The sequence below is a fragment of the Condylura cristata genome, unplaced genomic scaffold, assembly GCF_000260355.1.
Source record: "Condylura cristata isolate star-nosed mole 26May11 unplaced genomic scaffold, ConCri1.0 scaffold00023, whole genome shotgun sequence".
In the NCBI taxonomy this organism is placed as follows: Eukaryota; Metazoa; Chordata; class Mammalia; order Eulipotyphla; family Talpidae; genus Condylura; species Condylura cristata.
Genome location: NW_004567124.1, coordinates 15,581,068 through 15,600,990, shown reverse-complemented (window position 1 = coordinate 15,600,990; position 19,923 = coordinate 15,581,068). Strand labels below are relative to the sequence as shown.

The following is a 19,923-nucleotide window of genomic DNA, read 5'->3' as shown; positions in this document are numbered from 1 at the left end:
TTTATTTATGCATGCAGAATTGTGGTACAGGCCCAAGGTGCAGGAATGGTGAGAGAATTCACCAGAGACAGAGTGGGGAGCAGAACAAGCAGATGGACAAAATACACTGCTGAGGGGAGCAGCGGGCAGGTCAGGAGAGGTCTGCTGCGCCATGTTGTCTCCTCCAGGGCAGGCAGAAATCGAACTCATGTGGAAGTGTCTTAAGCTTCTCAGTGCTGTGCTTTAACCCACTCTGCCACCAGGGAGGGCCCACATATCCTCACTTTTATCCTATTTCCTCCTAGTGCAAACTCCCATCACCCCAGTAACACTGATTTTATTAAGGTTCAACAGTGTTTATTTATCAAATTCAACAGTCTTGTTTTCTTTCCCTTATTTTTTAAGATTTTTTTTTCCTACTTTAACAGTTACCATCAGCTTAACCTTTCAAACACTAAGTTCTTACGATTTCCCTGATTCTAATGTTCTGGAATACCTTTCACTATCTCTCTTCTTGTTTTGTCTCAGTCATAGAAGGTATGTTTTTCTTCTTCTAGTCCTTTGTGTGTTGGTTTTTCCCTGATTCCATTCTATGGCACTTCTCTTTTCCTTTTTCAAAATCTCCCAGCATGACTTTATCCTTTTCATACTTTTGACTGACACCTTCATGCTGATCAGTTCCAAATCTAAGCGTTTTGTTATTGTTGTCATCAGTAACCTGGTGGACATTCCTATATGGAAAATCCATGTGGACGTTAAGCCCAAATTCAATTGATATCTTAACTGTTTTAAAATTCCGTTCCCTGGTTCCTTATAGAAACACCAATCACTTAGTTACCCAAACTAAATAATTGAAACTTTAACTTTTTTTTTCTGTCTCATTCCTAATCAGTCCTCAGTCCTCATGTTGTTTTTTTGTTTGTTTGTTTGTTTTCCCCTCTCTCAATATTTCTCAAATCCATTTCGTTGGCCTTCTTTTCAGATCTCCTAACTAGTTCAGATACCCATCATCTCTTCCTGTTGTAGTCTAATTCAACTCTCTTCTAGTCTCAACTTGCTTGAACTCATTCTAAAATGTCCTGCCAATTTCTGTTGAAATTAAACTCTAATATTGACATTCCCTATGTCTGTAAAGAATCAGAAATAGTTGGAGATAATTTTTATATTTATATTGACTCTATGACTTTCCAAATACTACTTGCTTAAAAAAAAAAGTTATTTGACCCAGATAATAGGACCAAATTAGCTAACTTATTGCACAGGACTGTTTACATACTCCTTTGTCTTATCTCTGGTCATGGATCTTGAATGTTCTTTTGGAAATTTGAACTCCACCAATCTAAAATTGCTAGGGTTCACGCTACACAATACCATGTTTCTTTCCCTTGCATCTGTATTTGTATTATTCTATAGGAATACAGTTTTTATCAATAGTAGCAAGCATTAATTCTTGGCTTGACTATTTTGTAGTTGTGTATAAACTCAACCCAGACTTATTTCAAGAAATCCTTGTTGATCTTCCCAACTAGATTATAAAGCATACTTTAACTCACTATATCATGGTACTCTGATATGCTTTTCTTTCTCATTATTGTATTTTTGTGTGACCGATTTCCCCACTGGTTTGTAAATTGATTCATTGGTGTGTACTAGTTGCTTAATAAAGTATCTGGCATTCAGATTCAATAAACATAGACTCAAATTTTAGGAATGTTAAATTCTTCATTCTTCCATTACCATGACATAAATCCTAGCCCTTAAGACCTTGGTTCATAAATTCCCTCTAAATTTGTCTATTATGGGTTTACCACATTAGTGTATTCAACTGACCCTCACCTCCAGATTTCACTCTTACCTTGTGGCATATCCAAACTTTACGTACCTCTATAACAGCACTTTCTCCTCTATGAAAAAATTAGGGTTTAATGAATTTTCTACACGGTTATGTTTTATTCAACTTTAGATTCCTGTCACAAGAATAGTGATAGAACTACAATAAATGTGTAGTTGTTGAAGGGATAGTGCTCTGACCAGAAGACTTTAATATAGAGATGAATTGAAAAATCAAAGATTAGAATAAAACACTAGAATCAATATTAATGCTAATTATTCCAATTACTTTCTAATTAATTCCCATAATATAACTTATAATTGTATTTGTTTATAAGTAGGATATTTTCAACAAAAGCTTAAAGCAGAAATCATTTTATTGATTTTTTTCTAATTTTTCTGTATTTCTGTGTGTTTTACATATGTTTTAGATATTTCTATACTATACCTAATATGGAATTAAAAGATAAATGCTTAACAGGGATTGTATTAAACTAGATGTTAAATTCATATACATAGCTGAGCCTGTATTAACCAAAAATTTTCATAGTTTCATTATAAGTTGTTAAACCTCTAATTTTAACTGTAAAATTTATAGGACAGTTACATGATCAATGTAACTGACATAACCACTACGGTGGCAATACATGATAGAGAGATCCAGATATTATCTCAATTAATAATAAATAAGTACTGATATAACCAATTCAAAGTGTAAAGTAGGCAAAGCTTACTTGCTGACATCTCTTGTCTTCTGTTACACTCATTTTCACTCAGATGCCTTATAAATAGTAAGCAATGATCAATAGTGTTATCATTTTTCAATATAAAGTATTGTTTCACTTATAAAATGAACACTGTCTTGTGTGGATTTTGTATGTTTCTCCATTCTGCCTACAGTAACTGTATAAATGTTGATGTAACCTTAATCTGACACCAAAAATCTCAAGATTACAACTAACAGAAATAAAGACTAACAGGCTGAATTATGAGGACACCAGTCCTTTTCAAACCAAGAACAAATGTATCCATTCTTTAAATAGACAATGCATGCTCAGAATAATAAACTTTCATTTTTGAGTCCTTACCAGTTTATTTTGACTAAGATAGGTCATATCATCCCAGTGTGTTTGTGTAGTTTGTTTTTATCATGCCCCCCATATTTATATTTAGGTACTGTGGATTATACAACTCTTGGTCTCTGAATTAAGTATAACAAATCTAATTGTGAATAGTTGGCAAATAAAGGAAATATACTACAGTGTAAGGTTTGTTAATTTATATTTTTAACATATAGCATTCTTAATAGATTATAGTTAATATAAAATCAAAACAAGTATCATTTGTTTTAGCAATCACTAATAATCTAATTCCAGTACTACATTAATTAAATCACATAATTCTTATGATACAAATTATAACAATTCTCAAATATCTATGTTTAAAACTTTAACCTTTAAATAACAAGTATCCTAACAAGGTATGTGTGTGACTTGGCAGAGATCAAGAAGAAGCTGTAATTTTCAAGATTATCATCCTTTTCTTTTCATTTGACTCTCCTTTTATATATGTATGTTCTGTGTTATGTTCATTTATACAAAATTTAGGGCCTCTCTGGTAGCATAGGGGTTAGGCGTCAGTGTTATTCCTGTTGTGGTCTAGGTTTGATCCTGGCCTGGGAGCTAATCCACATATGGTGTAGCAGTCTTCTGTCTCACCTGATGCTCCCCTTGGCAGTATAAATCTGCCTGTTCTGCTCCCTACTTGGTCTCTGGTGAATCCTCTTACCTCCCACCCCACACACACCTCTGGCCTACACCCTAGTTCATCTACAAAATAAATATTTGTAAAAATAAAAAAGTAAGAGATGCCTTCTTGAAGGATAAATTGCTGAGGTATGAGAGCAAAATATCAGATTATATATGGAAAACCTCTTTACTGTATGCATATCTGTTTTTTAAAGATTTATTTACTTATACATACAAAAACTGGGATACAGGCCATAGGTGCTGGTGGTTGTGGGGGTTGGGGGGGGACAGGAGGGAGAGGATTCACTAGAGACAGTGTAGAGCAGAACAAGCAGATGTACTGAAATGCACTGCTGAGGGGAGCAGCAGGCCAAACAGGAGAGGTCTGCTGCCATGTGGATCAGCTCCCTGGCCAGGATCAAACTCACTCGGCTATAGCTGTAGATAGCTTCATAGTGCTAAGACTTAACCCCTTGTGCCACTAGGAGGCCCTGCATATCTTCTCTTTTCACTTTATCATACACTGTGCTTTCAATTTTCAATTCTTTTGTTATAGTTAAAATGAAACAGATTTTCTTGAGAAAAGAAACAATTGAATAGTTGCTACTTCTGATGTCTTTGAATGATACTATTATTCAAGTTTTAGGAGATTTTTAAGCATTGAAACCGGCATAATTGAATCTGCCCTCACTATTCATCTTACGCCTAATTAAATCTTGGTTTTAACAAAATGCATAGAAAACAGAACTACTTAAGATATCCCTTCATGACAAAAGTTCATGAATTGGACTTAAGCCAGATGTTAAGTTCACTTCTTCAATCAATGTGTAAAGAGAGGAGAGACTCTTACTTAATGTCATCAATGTAAAAGGGATGCAGGTGTGAAAGAACATTATAGTTGGGAGATAGTATTTCAGGAATTGAAATGAACCAGGGAGAGAGGGAGACTCCTTTGTTGCTGTTTTCTGAAGGTAAATTACACTTCTGGTGTGTCCATACCAGTCTCTCACAGTTGTATGGACTGATGTTCACTTCTTGTGGCAATCACATTCTTAGTTAGCCAGCTCACTTATGTGAATGAAAATCATTTTAAAGGCTTAGATTATCTTCTCTTTCAATTAGATTGTGGGATTTTTTTCTCCTTTTCATAGATGTAGTTGGGGAATTTAATTGTCCACTTCAGAGGACATAGTGTTATGTGACTAAATTAGTTGTTGCTTTAAAAATGCTTACTGTTTTTATCTTGCAGGCACTTCTCATGTCTGTCTTCAAAGTACATGTGTCCTGGTGTCCCTGCTGTCATGAGCACCCTGCTGGCAAATATAAATGCTTTTTATGCTCACACAACTGTTTCCACAAATGTACAGGTTTCTGCGTCAGACCGATTTGCTGCTACCAACTTTGGTGTAAGTATTCAATTTTGAAATTTAAGATTTTCAGTAACTTATGGGAGTTCATTTCTCAAAGGGCTTTGGATTCAAGGCTTTCTTGGAATCCTTCCACCCACAGGAGGTACATTTGAGGGAATACCTTAGTATATTAGGCTAAAAGATCATTTAAATCTGTTTCTGTGAAATAATTTTGTTTGGTAGACAATAGACAACTTCATTAGACTAATTATACACTTTGTGAAAGAACACAGGAATTTAATAGCATATTCTCTAAGTGTATAGAAAAAAATATTAGGTGTATAAGAGTTTAAAAAGAAATACCTATACCTAATTAAGACTGTTGATCTGAGGTATTCAGTTAGATCAAAAACATACTGAAAAGTAAAAATGTGGGGATCCTTAGTAGTCTCAAGTATTTATTTTCATTCAGTCCTTGGAACTCATTCTCTTTTAGCTGATGAAATCAAAATTGGTAGGACTAAAAGTAGTTTATAAATTAAGGACAATCCCAGTGAAATGATGAGAATCTCAACCAAGGCAGAATTAGAGATGGAAAAGAAGGCTAGAGCTTTTCAAGGCTTAGATTTAACAAAACATGTTACCTATAAGGATGTGTACAGTAAGACAAAGGGAAAGATTTCCAGGGTTTTGGTCACATCAAGTTTTGTTGTTGTTGTTGTTGTTTTAATGAAAGATACTAAGATTCTTGGTAGGAACATGATTTCTGTGACACAGATATTTTTCCCATAAAAATTCTAAACTGGTTCACTAAGGAGGCTTTTGTTTTTTATTATGTTGCAATAAATGAAATTTCAATATATGTATCATTGAATAAGAAAAATGAAACCCAGTGAATAAAAAAAAAATGTAAAGGTGGTAGGAAAAAAATGGACTACTGTCTTTGCTCTCTTCTGTCCTCATAAAGACAAAAATTCATATGATGTGTGTGAGATTACTTACCTACTTAATGACAAATAAAATAAACACTAGTAGAAGGAAATGTTAGCTGGGTTAGGAATCATGGATTTGAGTTTAATCATCTAAGCCTCAATTTCTCCATCTGCTCAGTGAAGATGATTATTGGCTCTCACAAGTTTCCTAAATTGAATATGAAAATCAAGTGTGTTCAAAGACAATAAAGCAGTTTATAAATTTGATGATGTGCTACAAATATAATTATGAGGACATTGTCTACAGTGTAAGCTTTACACTATCTGCTACTTATGGTATATTGTCCTTTGAGTGCCAGGGCCAAGGAATATTCGATAGCCAGTACAAGAAAGTACTATTGTGACCAATACCAGGTCATAGAATGATTTTGCTGTTAAAAACTTCATCTTAGGGCCCTCCCTGGTGGTGCAGCGGGTTAAAGCACAGCACTGAGAATCTAAAGCCGCTTCGCATGAGTTCGATTCCCGCCTGCCCGGGAGGTGACCACATGGTGTGGCAGACCTCTCCTGACCCACCCGCTGCTCCCCTCAGCAGTGTACTTCATCAATCTGCCTGTCCTGTTCCCCACTCTGTTTCTGGTGAAGCCTCTCACTGCCCCTGAGCCTCTGCCCTGTACCCCAGTTCTGTATGCACAAATAAATAAATAAATCTTAAAAAAAAAAAAACTTCATCTTAGTAATAGCATTCACAGTCTTGGGATTTTACCTTTAACATAAAACATTCTATGTATGAAATTGTTTTGCTTTTAATATTCTGCCTGGGTACTTTGTAGAGCATAAGCCAACTTTGTGGATCACTGAACCTTCCCACATCTGAAAGAGAATATGTGTTTATATGATTAATATCCACATAAAAGCTACCTGGAGGAAAATTAGATAGCATGCTCCTTTACTTCATGCTGACCCAAAGAAAAGAAACCAAATTGATTTCAGTATGTGTCTGTGGCAAAGTGATTATAAGAAACTTCATTTTGTAATTCAAATAACTTACTGTTGAAGAAACTTAAATGTGTGGGTATATATATATATATACACACACACATATGTGTATATACATGTTTTCAAACTATGTTCTGATACATTGGTGACTTGGCATGTAAATCTGACTATTTTCTCTACCTACTGAAAATAATATTATTCAGTGAGTCGAATATATCTAAGTATAATGTCTTCCACCCTACTTAGGGCTCCAAAGGTCTTACATAGCTTCTCAAATTGATACTTTTATTTGTGACTCAAAAATTCCCTTATTATTTTTTTATTTTAATTTTGGAGTTACATATTCGTTTTCCCATTTGTGCAAATGTTCCATACACCCTCCTTTAAACCATTCAATGTCAAAATCTCATTTACCTTCCTCCTCTCACCCCTATTTCCTCTGTTAAGCATTGTATTCTTTCATTAAGTTCAAGTAGTTTGACTGTTTGTGGGATTTTGGTTACTTAAGTTCCATAGAGGAATTATCTTTCATTTTGTGACTTACTTCCCATAAAATAATCCCCTTGAGATCTAACCATTTTGTTCTAAATGCCACAATAGGCATATATAAACCTTTCATATTTGAGTTTTCTATTATTTGAATATCCTAACAAAGGTTTGCAGAATCATATAGATTTTCTATTTTTATTTCCTTAGGAAATATCCATACTGTTTTCCAAGGTGTTGCACCAACTTCATTCCTTCCAATAGTTAATGAGAGTTCTTTTGCACTGAAATCTTGCCAACATTTACTGAATCCATTCTTTTGTATGGGCTCTTTTCACAGGAGTGAGGTTGTATTTTATTGCAATTTTGATTTGCATTTACCTGATAAGTAATGTTAAACAATAGTTCATATGTCTGTAGTCTAACTGAACATCTTCTTTAAAAAGTGTTTAGAACATTTTCCCATTTTTTTTTTTGATTGGGTTGTTTATTGTTGCTGGATTATATAAAAACTATGTAGATTTTGGAAATTAGTTCCTTGACAGAGGAATATTTTCCCATTATGTAGATAGTCTGTTTTGTGATGATTTATTTTTTTAAGATTTATTTATTCATACAGAACTGGGATACAGGCCAGAGATGCGGAGGGTGAGAGGATTCACCAGGAACAGAGTGGGGAGCAGAACAGGCAGATTGAAAAAGTACACTGCTGAGGGGAGCAACAGGCGGGTCAGGAGAGGTCTGCCGCACCATGTGGATCTCCTCCCGGGGCAGGCAGGGATTGAACTCATGCGGAATTGGCTTAAGCTTCTTAGTGCAGTGCTTTAACCCACTGTGCCATCAGGGAGGGCCCTTGTGATGATTTATTTTAAAGTACAAAAAGGTTTTAATTTAAAGTAACCCCATTTATTTACTTTTTATTTTGTTTTCCTTGTCACTGAGAGACCCCAAAATACATACATGTGGTAGATGTTCTGTTCTGTGTCCCCTGTTTTCCTAAATTTACTTCATAGTTTAGGATATTATATTCAGATCTTTAATCTATTTTGAATTAATTTTTATATGTGGAGATAAGAATAGATTATTTTTTATTTTTGCAAGTGCCTGTCCATATTTCCCATTTATCAAAGTGTCTATCTCGTTCTCCATTGGATGTCTATAGTTTCTGTCAAGGATTTACAATATTTGTGTGGGTTTATCTCTGTGCTTTATGTTCTATTTAATTGATCTGACTTTCTGTTTTCGTCCAGTTTTATACTGTTGTTGATTACTATTGCCCTGTAATATAGATTGAAGTTAGGAGGTGTATTTCTCCATTTTTCTCCTTTTCTCTCAAGATTGTCTTAACTAGTTAGAGTCTTTTTTGGTTCTATATTAATGTTACAATTGTCCTATTAACTCAAAAATATTATTATAATATTTATGGCAATGAACCTTCAAATTGCTGTATATAATATGTTATAATTTAATGATGCTAATTCTTTCAATCCATGAGCTTGGGATATCTTTTCATTTCTTCATGTCTTCTATTTCATTTAACATAATTTTATAGTTTTCAATATATAGGTCCTTTATGTTCATTAAACCTTACTCCCTGGCATTTCATTCTTTTTGGTGTGACTTTAAATAAGATTGTATGCCTTATTTTCTTTTTCTCTGGTACACTATTTGTATATAGGGCAACTGATTTTTGTATGTTGCTTTTATATTCTATATATTTACTGTATTCATTTGCCATTTCTATAAGTTTCTTGGTAGTCCTTTTTTGGTTTTTCTAATACGTAACATGCCATATTTATATTGGCTCTTTTTTCCTTCTCAAAAATGTAACACACATTTCAAATATCCAGAAAATTAAAACTAGTAGAAAAGCTTTGTTGCCTATGAGAATCATAAAAGAACTTTTCAAGAAAAGTATCATTAACAAATTTAAACATTTTTTGTGTATATAAATATTTGAAGTCATGGTTTAGATGAAAAACATTCAAGGATAAAGTAAGAAAGCCAAAACCTTAAGGGATCAGAGGAGAAGCAGTTTGCTGAGCAAGATGGTTAGAGAAATTGGAAAATCATAATAAGCACAATGTGATAGGAAAGGTAGAATTTTAAGAAGAGTGTATAACTTCAACAGGTGCAAAAGTTCAAGTAAGATGGAAAAGAAAAATTCCCATTGGATTTGGATCTCATTGTTCAATGGCAATTGAGATTGAAGTCTGATTTCATAAGGTTGCTCAGTGAATGCCATAGGTGCATAATAGTATAAATTAAGGTTCCTTTGTTTACTAAGATGTAGCATTAAAATAAATTTATCAAAGAGTTCATACAATGAAAAATGTCTATGATACAATGGTAAATGAAAAAAAGGACAAAAAGTCTGTGAACAACTAATTCCAACATTGGAAATATACAGATGCATGCATGCATACCCACACACTGGAAGGAAATGTGCAAATTGATACAACCCCATGGTGTAGTTTCTCCTAATATTTTGTGGTTTTACTTTGTATTTATTCTTATACTAAAATTTAATTTTTGTCCATATTTTATTGCATACTACAAAAATATAGAAAAATTAATATAGATGAGGAAATAGAGATTATTCTGTCAAAGAACTTGAATGAGAAGGGAGAAGAGTGTTAGTTAAGGGCTAGAAGATTTCTACTGAAGAAAAATTTTTTTATTTGAACATGTATATAGATTTTTAGGAAAGAGACTGGTTGTAAGAGTGATGTTGTTAATTTAGCAGATGGTGAATAAGTGATAAGTAAAACACCAGAGAATAAGGATACAGTCGAAAAGAAAAAGGATCTGCTTTATGGAATAAGAAGGGTACAGATAAGTTATGCTCTCAAAATGGATTAAATTGTTTGAGAGTCCTTGCATAAAATGGTAAGCTTTTTGGGGAGTAATACCTTACTTCCCTAATTTTCTCTGTAGTTACCTACAAAAGCAAAGAATATTCATTAATAACACAAGGACTATGATAAAAATGTAAAAGTTTGAATAAGCTACTGTTGGAATAGAAGGAAGAATGCTGCAGAGCCTTGGAAGAGAGATTTCTTAGAATAGAATGGAAAGTCGTTTTTGATGTTAGGAATTTTAAATTTGTTGTCATACAGTTTTCTAATGTCTGTGAGATTTTCTGAATCTCTCAGCATTCTGATACAAATGTGTAATAAAAGATAAAATAGATGGTTGGATTGACTCTAGGTTGGAATTTTGCAGAGATGTGGCAAGAGAAAAGTAAGTGAATTCATATATAGATGATACGGTTAGCATACAGATTGAAGTAATTTGTCTTGGAATGTAGGTTTGTGGAGTGACACCATGGGGGAGAGAGTTTGGGATTTTTAGTAAAATACTAAATATTTTAATTAAGAGTTCAAAGGGGAATTCTCAAGCCCAAGAAGTGTAAGTGTTTTTTGTGAATAGATTACAGAAAATAGAGTGTAAAATAGTGGCACACGGGGGCTAGTTTGAAAAGTGATTGCTGGATTTTTAAGAGTTGCAGTCTAACTACTAAACTTATCCAGTCTTGAAACTAGATATAGTAGTTATATCATGAAAATGTACAAACATTAAAAAAAATCAAAATGTTTTACCTTTAGAGAGATTTGTTAGCAGTGCATCGTTGAGTATAAAGGTTGATTAGAGTCAATACCAAAATATTTTATTGGTACCTCCCTGGTGGCACAAAGTTAAAGAGATAGTAGGATAACTACATTAGGCCTGAGATGGCATATGAGAGAAAACATGGAGAAATAACAATGCAACATAAATTCAAAAAAAGTGTATGTAAAATGACCTGCTTACCACTAGAAAAGATAGAAAATACAGAAGTATAAGAAGAGGTTGGATAAGAGGTTGAATTACTAGGTTGCTGTTAGAGTGCCATGTTCAGTGAGATATTCGGACATTATTCTTGAGGTATAGATAAAACTGATAGAATTTCTAACATAGAAAGATCATTATGTAGAGGAAATATTTCAGAGGGGTGTAGATTGTCTCCAGATTTTAGCAGAAGTAAACTAAGCAGCAATAAGTGGCTTCCATCTCAGTTCACTTTCCAAACATCATAGTACACCTGCATCTAGCAGACAAAACTCAGGATAACTGCAGAAAGCTATCTTCAAAGCAATTGAGGAGTGACAGTGTTTAGTTTTCCAGTCTCAGATCTACAGGAATTCTCACTGAAAAAAAAAAAAATGAGTAAACAGTGTCATGGTATTAAACATTGAAAGATCTCAAAGGATATCAGCAAAATAGCTTATGTGCTAGCCCTGCCAAGGCCGAGTTGAGGCTGCCTGAGACAGCAGTTTACAGAAAATGAATTTATGTGGCAGTGAGAGAATGGACTGTTTGTAAGATAGTTTCTCTGACTTTCCATGTGATGAGTCTTGGGTAGAGGTGTACGTAGGTTTTGTGCTGGCTAAGCCTAATACAATTTGATGAGACTCTTAGAAGAATGCAAAAATTGTCATTAGGAAATCTGGTATGAAATTTATAAAGAAAAGATAAACCCCAAATTATAACAGTGCAAGAGATTTTCTACTTTTTGACTGAAGAGTTTTTGATCACTTCATGTAGAAAAAATACTCTGAAATATTTCATTAAAAAATGTTTTATCTGGAAGATTATAGAAGATTTTAAATTGATCCTTAGAAAAGTTATTTTTACAAGCAATTTATAATACAGACATGTTAGTAGCTTTTTAGTAACTTTAAAACTTTTTCCCTATAGGTTGTAAAAGCAAAAACTGTACCCAACAATGTTTAAACAGTCAGGAGAAACTTTATTCAAGGACCTCCAGTAGGGAGAGAGGTCATATGTCCTGACTGCTGATAAACACTAATTACAAAAAAAATCAAAATAGCCTGTACATTCCTTCCATTTTAGATGTATTTCTTTTTCTGCTATTGAAATAATTCTGAGAAAGTTTTTACAATATGCTAGTCCAGGGCAGGATAATTTGTATCTTATTGTGAATTTTACAAAAACATGATGCAATATCAGCATATAACTAGTGTTCTTTGCAAGGAAACTGAAGAGACCAGAAAGCTGATAATATATGCCTTTTTACAGACATACTGCTGGTCTTCAGTTGTTCTTACCAATTGATTCAGCTTAAATCTTTGATAACAGATGATGCTTATGTTACTGATTTGGCTTCTACCAAGCCCAGGCGTGTGTAGTCCTTACAATGGAAGTACTGGAAAATGTGGCAGTTTCAGATACTTTGACATGCCCCTCAGGGGAAACATTTTTTAATCACCAGTCTTTTGTTGTTTCTTCAATCACATCATGCAGGAGGTAGACCTCCTCTGCTCTTACAAAGGCAGAGTCTCTCTCCTTTAAATAGAAAGATGGTAAATAAAATTAAATTTCAAGCTGCCCTGCTGTTTAAAGAATCTCTATGAAAATTCAATCAGCAGCACACTTTTAATTTCACATCATCTGATAGTGTTTGGGATTTAGTGACAACAGCCTGGAAGTCTTCTCTACAGTTTTCTGTTTCTGTTTCATTTTCCTTGAATGAAAATGTTCAAGCCGAGCACTGAAAATTCTAGGTAGGAAAGCCAAATGTGTGATCAGTATTGTATCGGTCAGAATTCTGCCAGCTGCATGAAATAGAATTTCAACTAAAATTAAATAACCTAACTCCAGAGATAAGGAATTCAGGATTAGGTATCTGCTCAAGACAGGAATTCTTTAGAAAGGGTAGGCCGACGGGGCTGAAATAAGCTGTGGTACTTTGTTCTAGCATTCTATTCCATTATTTTTAGCATATGCCTAGCTTTTCATCTTAAAGCCATAAGATGACTGCTTCACCTTCTACTGCAGAGTATCTAGTATTAATTTAATGTGGGGGGGAAGGAGAGAAGCACAAAGGGTTAGAAAGTCTCACAAAGAATTATTTAGCAAACTAACAGAAACTGTTAGATCTTTTCTCTTAGAGGATCTTTCCAAGTAGTAATTAGTTGACAATGCTAACTAAGCCTATCACTTTTAATAAGCTGTTTGCCTCATTGGCTTAAACTGTGCTAGATGGCCATCTTTACAGGAAAAAAAAAATCTAGATAATGAGCACATTTGCTTCATGACTTTATTTTATGGCCAACACTGTGATTAGGCTCATAGCATGGTTGTATGACTTGATGTGTTGTACCAATCACAGAGGTTGGATTAAACATCCAGAAATATGAGATAAATCATGCAGACTTTTATAGTCATTGAGTGATTAGCTTTAGTATAGTCTCAACTGATCACTGTAGTGGTGCTTTACTTTTTGAAAGTCACTTTAGCCACCTGTTTGGGTGATAAAGGATAAAGGGTAACATAGGTGTCTGCCTATCCTGGGAATGGAGGGTAGAGAATGAGAATGTAGGATCCTCAACACATCTATTTTTTTTTCCAATAGTTTTCTTGGAGTATCCGATCTGCCTAATTAGACTAAAACCTTCTATAAGGCAACTTTCATCTCTTAAGCTTGTTGCATCCACAGGGGTTAACACTGAAGCAACACTCATTCCTCACTGATGAGTAAGCCTGATGAAGGTCACTTATTCAGAAAATTGAAATTACAGAGGAACAATTTATCAACTCTGTCAATACTCAGTTCACTGCATCAGGATCAGTGACTTTAAGGGATAAGAGTTACCCCATAAATCCACATCGTACATGTAGCTACTAGGAAGTTTCCACGTTTCGCAATATTTTACACAGTACTATTTGGTGTTTACTGAATATTAATGTGGGCAGAGTATTTTACTTTCATTAATTGCTATCCCCCTACTCTTTCAAAATTTTGATTATAAATCTAATATTCACAATTATGAATGTTCTGCCTGTAAAGTTTGTGTGTGACTGATTTTATCTTATGTAGTATATTTAATCTTTACAACTTCATTTTTAACTTATTACTAAAACTCCTTATTTTTACTTTCACATCCTTCTATGAATGTCAATCCAACATGGATACATCAGAAGGAAGCATCTGATGTTTATTTTTTGCCTGTTTTTCATATGAGTTTTAGTACTAAATCAGACACATACTTTAAGGCAATCGGTCCTTTCAGATTATGAAGTTCTGCACTACTATCAAAAGAAAAAATTTTTTAAATATTTTTTGATAAAAAAGCTGTCATTACTTCCATATATGGTGTGTGTGTGTATATATATATATATGTATGTATGTATATTCATGAAGAGGTAGGGTGATGTGCAGGGTGATAGAGAGGGATGGGCTCTAGATTCTCATGCTGACTCTTATTGTTACATTTAAAGAACCACAGTTCAATCATGCAGAACACAATTCTTGGGTATTTGTAACAAAGGGTGAATGTGACTTATTGGAGGCAGCATGGATTTGGTGTTAAAGGATTCTTTTAAATCTCTGCTATGTCACATCGCTAGCAATATGATTTCAGACAAATCATTGCCATAGTTGCACTTTCTCTTAAAAGAGATAATAACTCATGGAATTGTTGTGAGGTCTGCATTTACACTGACCATTTATTTCCATTTCCCTATTTTGTGTTACTTTGTACAGAGGGAAAAATTCATAAAACTTCTGGATCAACTGCATAACTCTTTAAGGATTGACCTGTCAAAGTACAGGGTATGTATAAAATTATTTGCTTAGAGATAAAAACTGTGTCTGACTTAATTGTTGTTTTTTTTTGTTTGTTTGTTTGTCTTGTCAAATATAAAAAAAATAATATGTAATAGAAAACTAAAACTACAGTCAGTATCTCATAAGGAAGGCATTCTTTTTTTAGATACTCTGTCCCATATGAACCTTTATCAATATTCTGCATGTGTGTGTGTGTGAGAATGTGTGAAAGAGAGAACCTTAATTTTATAATTCTTTTAATAACCATCGGATTTGAAAAAAAAGCAAAAATATGTAAAAAAAAAAGCTGTTTGTGTGGTCCTCTGCTAATTCTTGACTATGTAGCCCAGTTCTCATCTTGAAAGGATAGCTGTGAGAGGCCCTTCTAGTATTTCTCCAGTTTTCATGGTTTTTATTGCTATTCTACATATTTCTGTCCTTCTAGGTCAGTGCAATGTACAATTTTTGCATTTGTCCAGAAATCATTATCATTAATTGTATACTTTTCCTCTAGATGAAATACAGACATACATTTGTACACACATGCATACACTGCATTTATATTTATTTCTGTGTATATGTGTGTATGGTTAAGTATACACATATACTTTAGTTAAGCAAACTAGACAAAAAAATTTACTTCAAAATACCTGTAGTAATGATTGTTCTTTTGTATCCTGCATTTCCATATCTGCATTCATAATTTTAGTCTCTTAATCATGGATAGCTTAATTGTATACTTCTGAAAATATTAATGGCAAATTTTGTCTAATTTACCTTTTACTTTAAAACTGGGAAAATTCCATGAGAAGAGACTGCCCTGTCAGAGATTGAAAATATATTGGGGGCAAGTGCATTTATAATCATTTAGGCACCCCAACTTGCTTGAGTTCATGAATATTTAAAAGTTACCTGTGGTGTTCCTGATAGTTCTTTTAAAAATCAATCTAAGAAAATGTTAATATGAGATATCTCAATTTTAAAATTGTTTCTTAGATCAAACGAGTTAATAATTATGCCTTTTCTTTCCTTTCCTTCAAAATTCTGGACATCGGTATTTTTTATGACATGGCTCACCAAACCTCTCAGAAACTTTTTGTTGAATCCACAAAACTTCAGGAGATACTATGCAATGTAAATTTTACTTTCTCCCTAGAAGCTTAATGCTGATAATTTGCCCATTGTCTTTTTCCTTATTAATAAGGAAAACTTTCCTGCCAGCAATGCTGAAAGACTGCAAGACCTGAAATCAACTGTTGACCTGCTAACAAGTATCACCTTTTTTAGGATGAAGGTAAAGTATGGTTTTACTCTTAATCAGTACTACTCAGCTTGAGCAGTTAAGCTGTGGTGACATTGCTTGAGTTAAATGAATCCTCCAATATAGTTAATTGGAGGATATAGTTATCGTAGACCCACGATATTCTGATATATTTGGTTTTAAATTTAATCCATCTTAGTTTTCTAGTAAGTGGACATGAAACTTCCAAAAAACCAAATTCCTAAAATGCTAAATGGAAATGAAATTTTTTTGTTGTTGTTTGTTTGTTTGTTTTTAACTAGATAGTTTGCTGGCTTTTTTATTCAAGGGAAAGGTTATCTCTTTTATATTGAACCCAATTGTGGCAACTTCCATTTTTGGTCCTGGCATTGTCTCTATAGGAATACAATTGACTAACTCCTAAGTAAAATTAACAAGCTATAGCAAAGTATGTGGTTATTTATTTTTAACTACATATACTGTTTAATTTATAAAATACTTTTATTCAGTTAATATTGCTTTATATCAATTTCCAAATGTAAGATCCCCTCGTCATATATTGGTGCTATAATGCACCCACTACCAAAGAACCAGAATAAATCACCATACACCCTTCTGACTCTGCTCTAGCTCAAAACAGTGGAATATTATTCAGTATCAAAAAGAAAAACTCATGTCATTTGCAGTAACATGGATGGAGTTGGAAGGGATAATGCTAACTAAAATAAATTAGAAAAAAAATACTAGATGATGTCACTAATATGTGGAATATAGAGAAACCAAACTAAGGTTCAGATAAAAACAAGCTTAAAAACTAACCCTTGAGAATTGACTACAAAACTGAAGTATTTCGAGGGAGGAGGATGTGGGGAAGAGGTTGTGGGGAAAGAATCACAATGGACTATGGTGGTGGATTATGGGTCATTTGGTGGCGAGTGCATTACAGTGGCAACACCTGATGGAGGCATCCTAATTAGCTCAATTAAATATAATAAAAAAGGAAATATGCAACTTATTGAAAACAAGCAATAAAAATATACAACAAAACAAAACAAAAATAAAGAGACAGCTATAAATCAGAGACATTCTACAGGGTGGGGAAAGGAATACTGTTTAGAACAAGGGACTATGGTGATGGTGTGTGGGTAAATTGGTGGTGGAAATTCTATGGGGACTACACCTGAGAAAAAAACAACTGTTAAAGGCCCTCCCTGGTGGTACAGCAGGTTAAAGCATAGCACTGAGAAGATAAAGCCACTTCCCATGCGTTCGATTCCTGCCTGCACCGGAGGTGACCACATGGCGTGGCAGACCTCTCCTGACCCGCCCGCTGCTCCCCTCAGCAGTGTACTTTGTCGATCTGCCTGTTCTGCTCCCCACTCTGTCTCTGGTGAAGCCTCTCACCGCCCCTGAGCCTCTGGCCTGTACCCCAGTTCTGTATGAATAAATAAATAAATCTTTAAAAAAAAACTGTTAATAATGTAAAATATATATATGAAAAAATAAAAAAAGTCTAATTCATTTCTATCTTGCTTACACTTATTGATGTAGTAAGCTGTATATGATCCCCCCTACACCATCTTTCTCTGAATTCAGCAACTATTGTTATACTCTGATTAATTTTATTCCAGTGAAATAATTCCTATTTCTGCTACTTTGTTACATTTTTTTTCAAAAGATATCATCATTCAATATTTTTTCTTGCTTTATTTTGTACGTCATCTTCTAGAATTAACCTCCTGGTAGAAAGGGATATTTATTTAATTGCAGTACTACCATTGTCTTCCATGGAGAAGGTGATAAATACTGGTTGCTTGAGCAAATGAGTGAAAGATTATAAGAGTCATGAGATGGCTGGTCAAATTGATTTGAATATTTACAGTGATCATTTCTACTGTGTTATCATATCAGGATGATAAAATGGATATTTACACATTTAAAACATTTTAAGGCCATGTTTTTCCTGAATACTTAAAAAATCAACTAAGAGCATTTATTGAATGTTGTTTGAGTTGTTTACACTGGATTAAGAATGTTCTGTTTTTGAGTTTAAGAACATGATTTGTCTGTCAGGTTCTAGAGCTTCAAAATCCCCCAAAGGCCAGCATGGTTGTGAAGGACTGTGTTAGAGCTTGCCTAGATTCTACATACAAGTATATTTTTGACAACTGCTACGAACTCTATTCCCAGCTAATAGATCCGGTAAGAAAAGTTATGTGTCTACTTTCTAATGTATTTTTTCGCAAGGTTAGAATGACAACAAATGGGAAAATATGTTCATTTAATTTCACATCAACTGCAGTTTTTAAGGATTTCCATATCTTATATATACATTTGAATATCAGTCTCAAATACATAAAGGAATTTATTCCTTATAATAATGTCAAGCAGTAAAGGGAAGTACTATCATTCAGGTTTTTCAGATGAAGAATCAGTTTTAGAAGAATAAGTGACTCTCTCGGTCATACAATGAACCAGTACATTTGAGTCCAGAACTTGAATTCCAACTCCTATTCCTGTGTTCTTTCTCTTACACTGAGCTTTCCTTGTTTTACCTCAAAAATGTGACAGGGAAATTTTTATAGAACAGAATAAAATTGCTATGTATTTAAATTTTATTATGAAACATTCAAAAATACAAAAAGTATATCAAGTATATATATATTAACCCTCTAGATGGCCTAATGTTTTACATTTTGCAACTTTTGTTCTGCTCTTTGACGACATTAAATATTATACATGACATAGTGGTTCACCTTTTACATCTTTCAAATTCCTTTTTCCTCTCCATTTTCAAAGACAAACACTAATATTGCTTATTCTTTAAAAAGAATGTTTCTGTGAGTATAAGAAATATTTAAGTATTACAGTTTTTGACTGAATAAGTGAATTTAATAAATTGTCCATTATTTTATGTAATAGCTATATTAGAATTTAAAGGGAAGTGATAGTGTTAGAAAGGAAAGGAAATGGCTAACTATTTTGTCTTCACTGAAATAATAGTAACAACAATGCCAATAATGAATTACAAAATCATTTCACATGTTCATTCAACACTTGAGTTTTAATTTTTGTGAATTTTATGTTAATATTTTGCTGTTACTTCTCTTAATTTAATGGTCACTGACTTACTAATTTTTAGAAAATTCTAAAATATATTCTGGATTCTAATTCCTTGTTGATTAAGTTATTTCAATTATTACTTCCCTCTCCTATATAGTATGTTTTGTTGCATTGAAATTTCTAATGCATGCTATGATATATATTCTTATTCTATAAAACTGGTATTTGGGAGTAGTTTTTAGCCATGTTTCTATTGCCTGTTCCTTTCCATGCAGATCACAGTTGATTCACTAGATTCTGAGAACTGTAATTACCATCCAGTTTCTGAAATGGGACAGATTATAGTAGTATATGGTAGATGAAAGCAAGTATAATTCTATATTGCTGGTTTTCAACCTGAGTTTCATACAGTATTACATCTTTCTGGGGTTACTGATTCCTTAACCTAATAGGAGAGAAAAAAAACTAAGAGTTTGTAACTTTATCACAAAAACATTACATATCTACATATAATTTTAGCTTATTCTGCTAAAGAACACGAGTTTAGAAATTTGGTTCTCTGAAAGTTCTAGGAATAAACTTATCTCTTATTCATTCTATACCAGCAGGTCACTTTCTAATGGCTCACCCTCCATCTATATTCTCTCTCTTCTAGCCATAAAAC

At 33.6% G+C, this 19,923-nt stretch overlaps 1 protein-coding gene across 1 annotated transcript in view; it reads left to right on the top strand.

Annotated features, from left to right (window-relative positions):
- The window catches only part of UNC13C (unc-13 homolog C (C. elegans)), a 410,279-nt gene that overhangs the window by 216,961 nt on the left and 173,395 nt on the right, over positions 1-19,923 (top strand). Inside the window, exons 13-16 of the mRNA XM_004687775.2 lie at positions 4,807-4,963; positions 14,873-14,941; positions 16,140-16,229; positions 18,270-18,398. Coding sequence (XP_004687832.1) covers positions 4,807-4,963; positions 14,873-14,941; positions 16,140-16,229; positions 18,270-18,398 — 445 coding nt within the window. The remainder of the gene's footprint in view (positions 1-4,806; positions 4,964-14,872; positions 14,942-16,139; positions 16,230-18,269; positions 18,399-19,923) is intronic.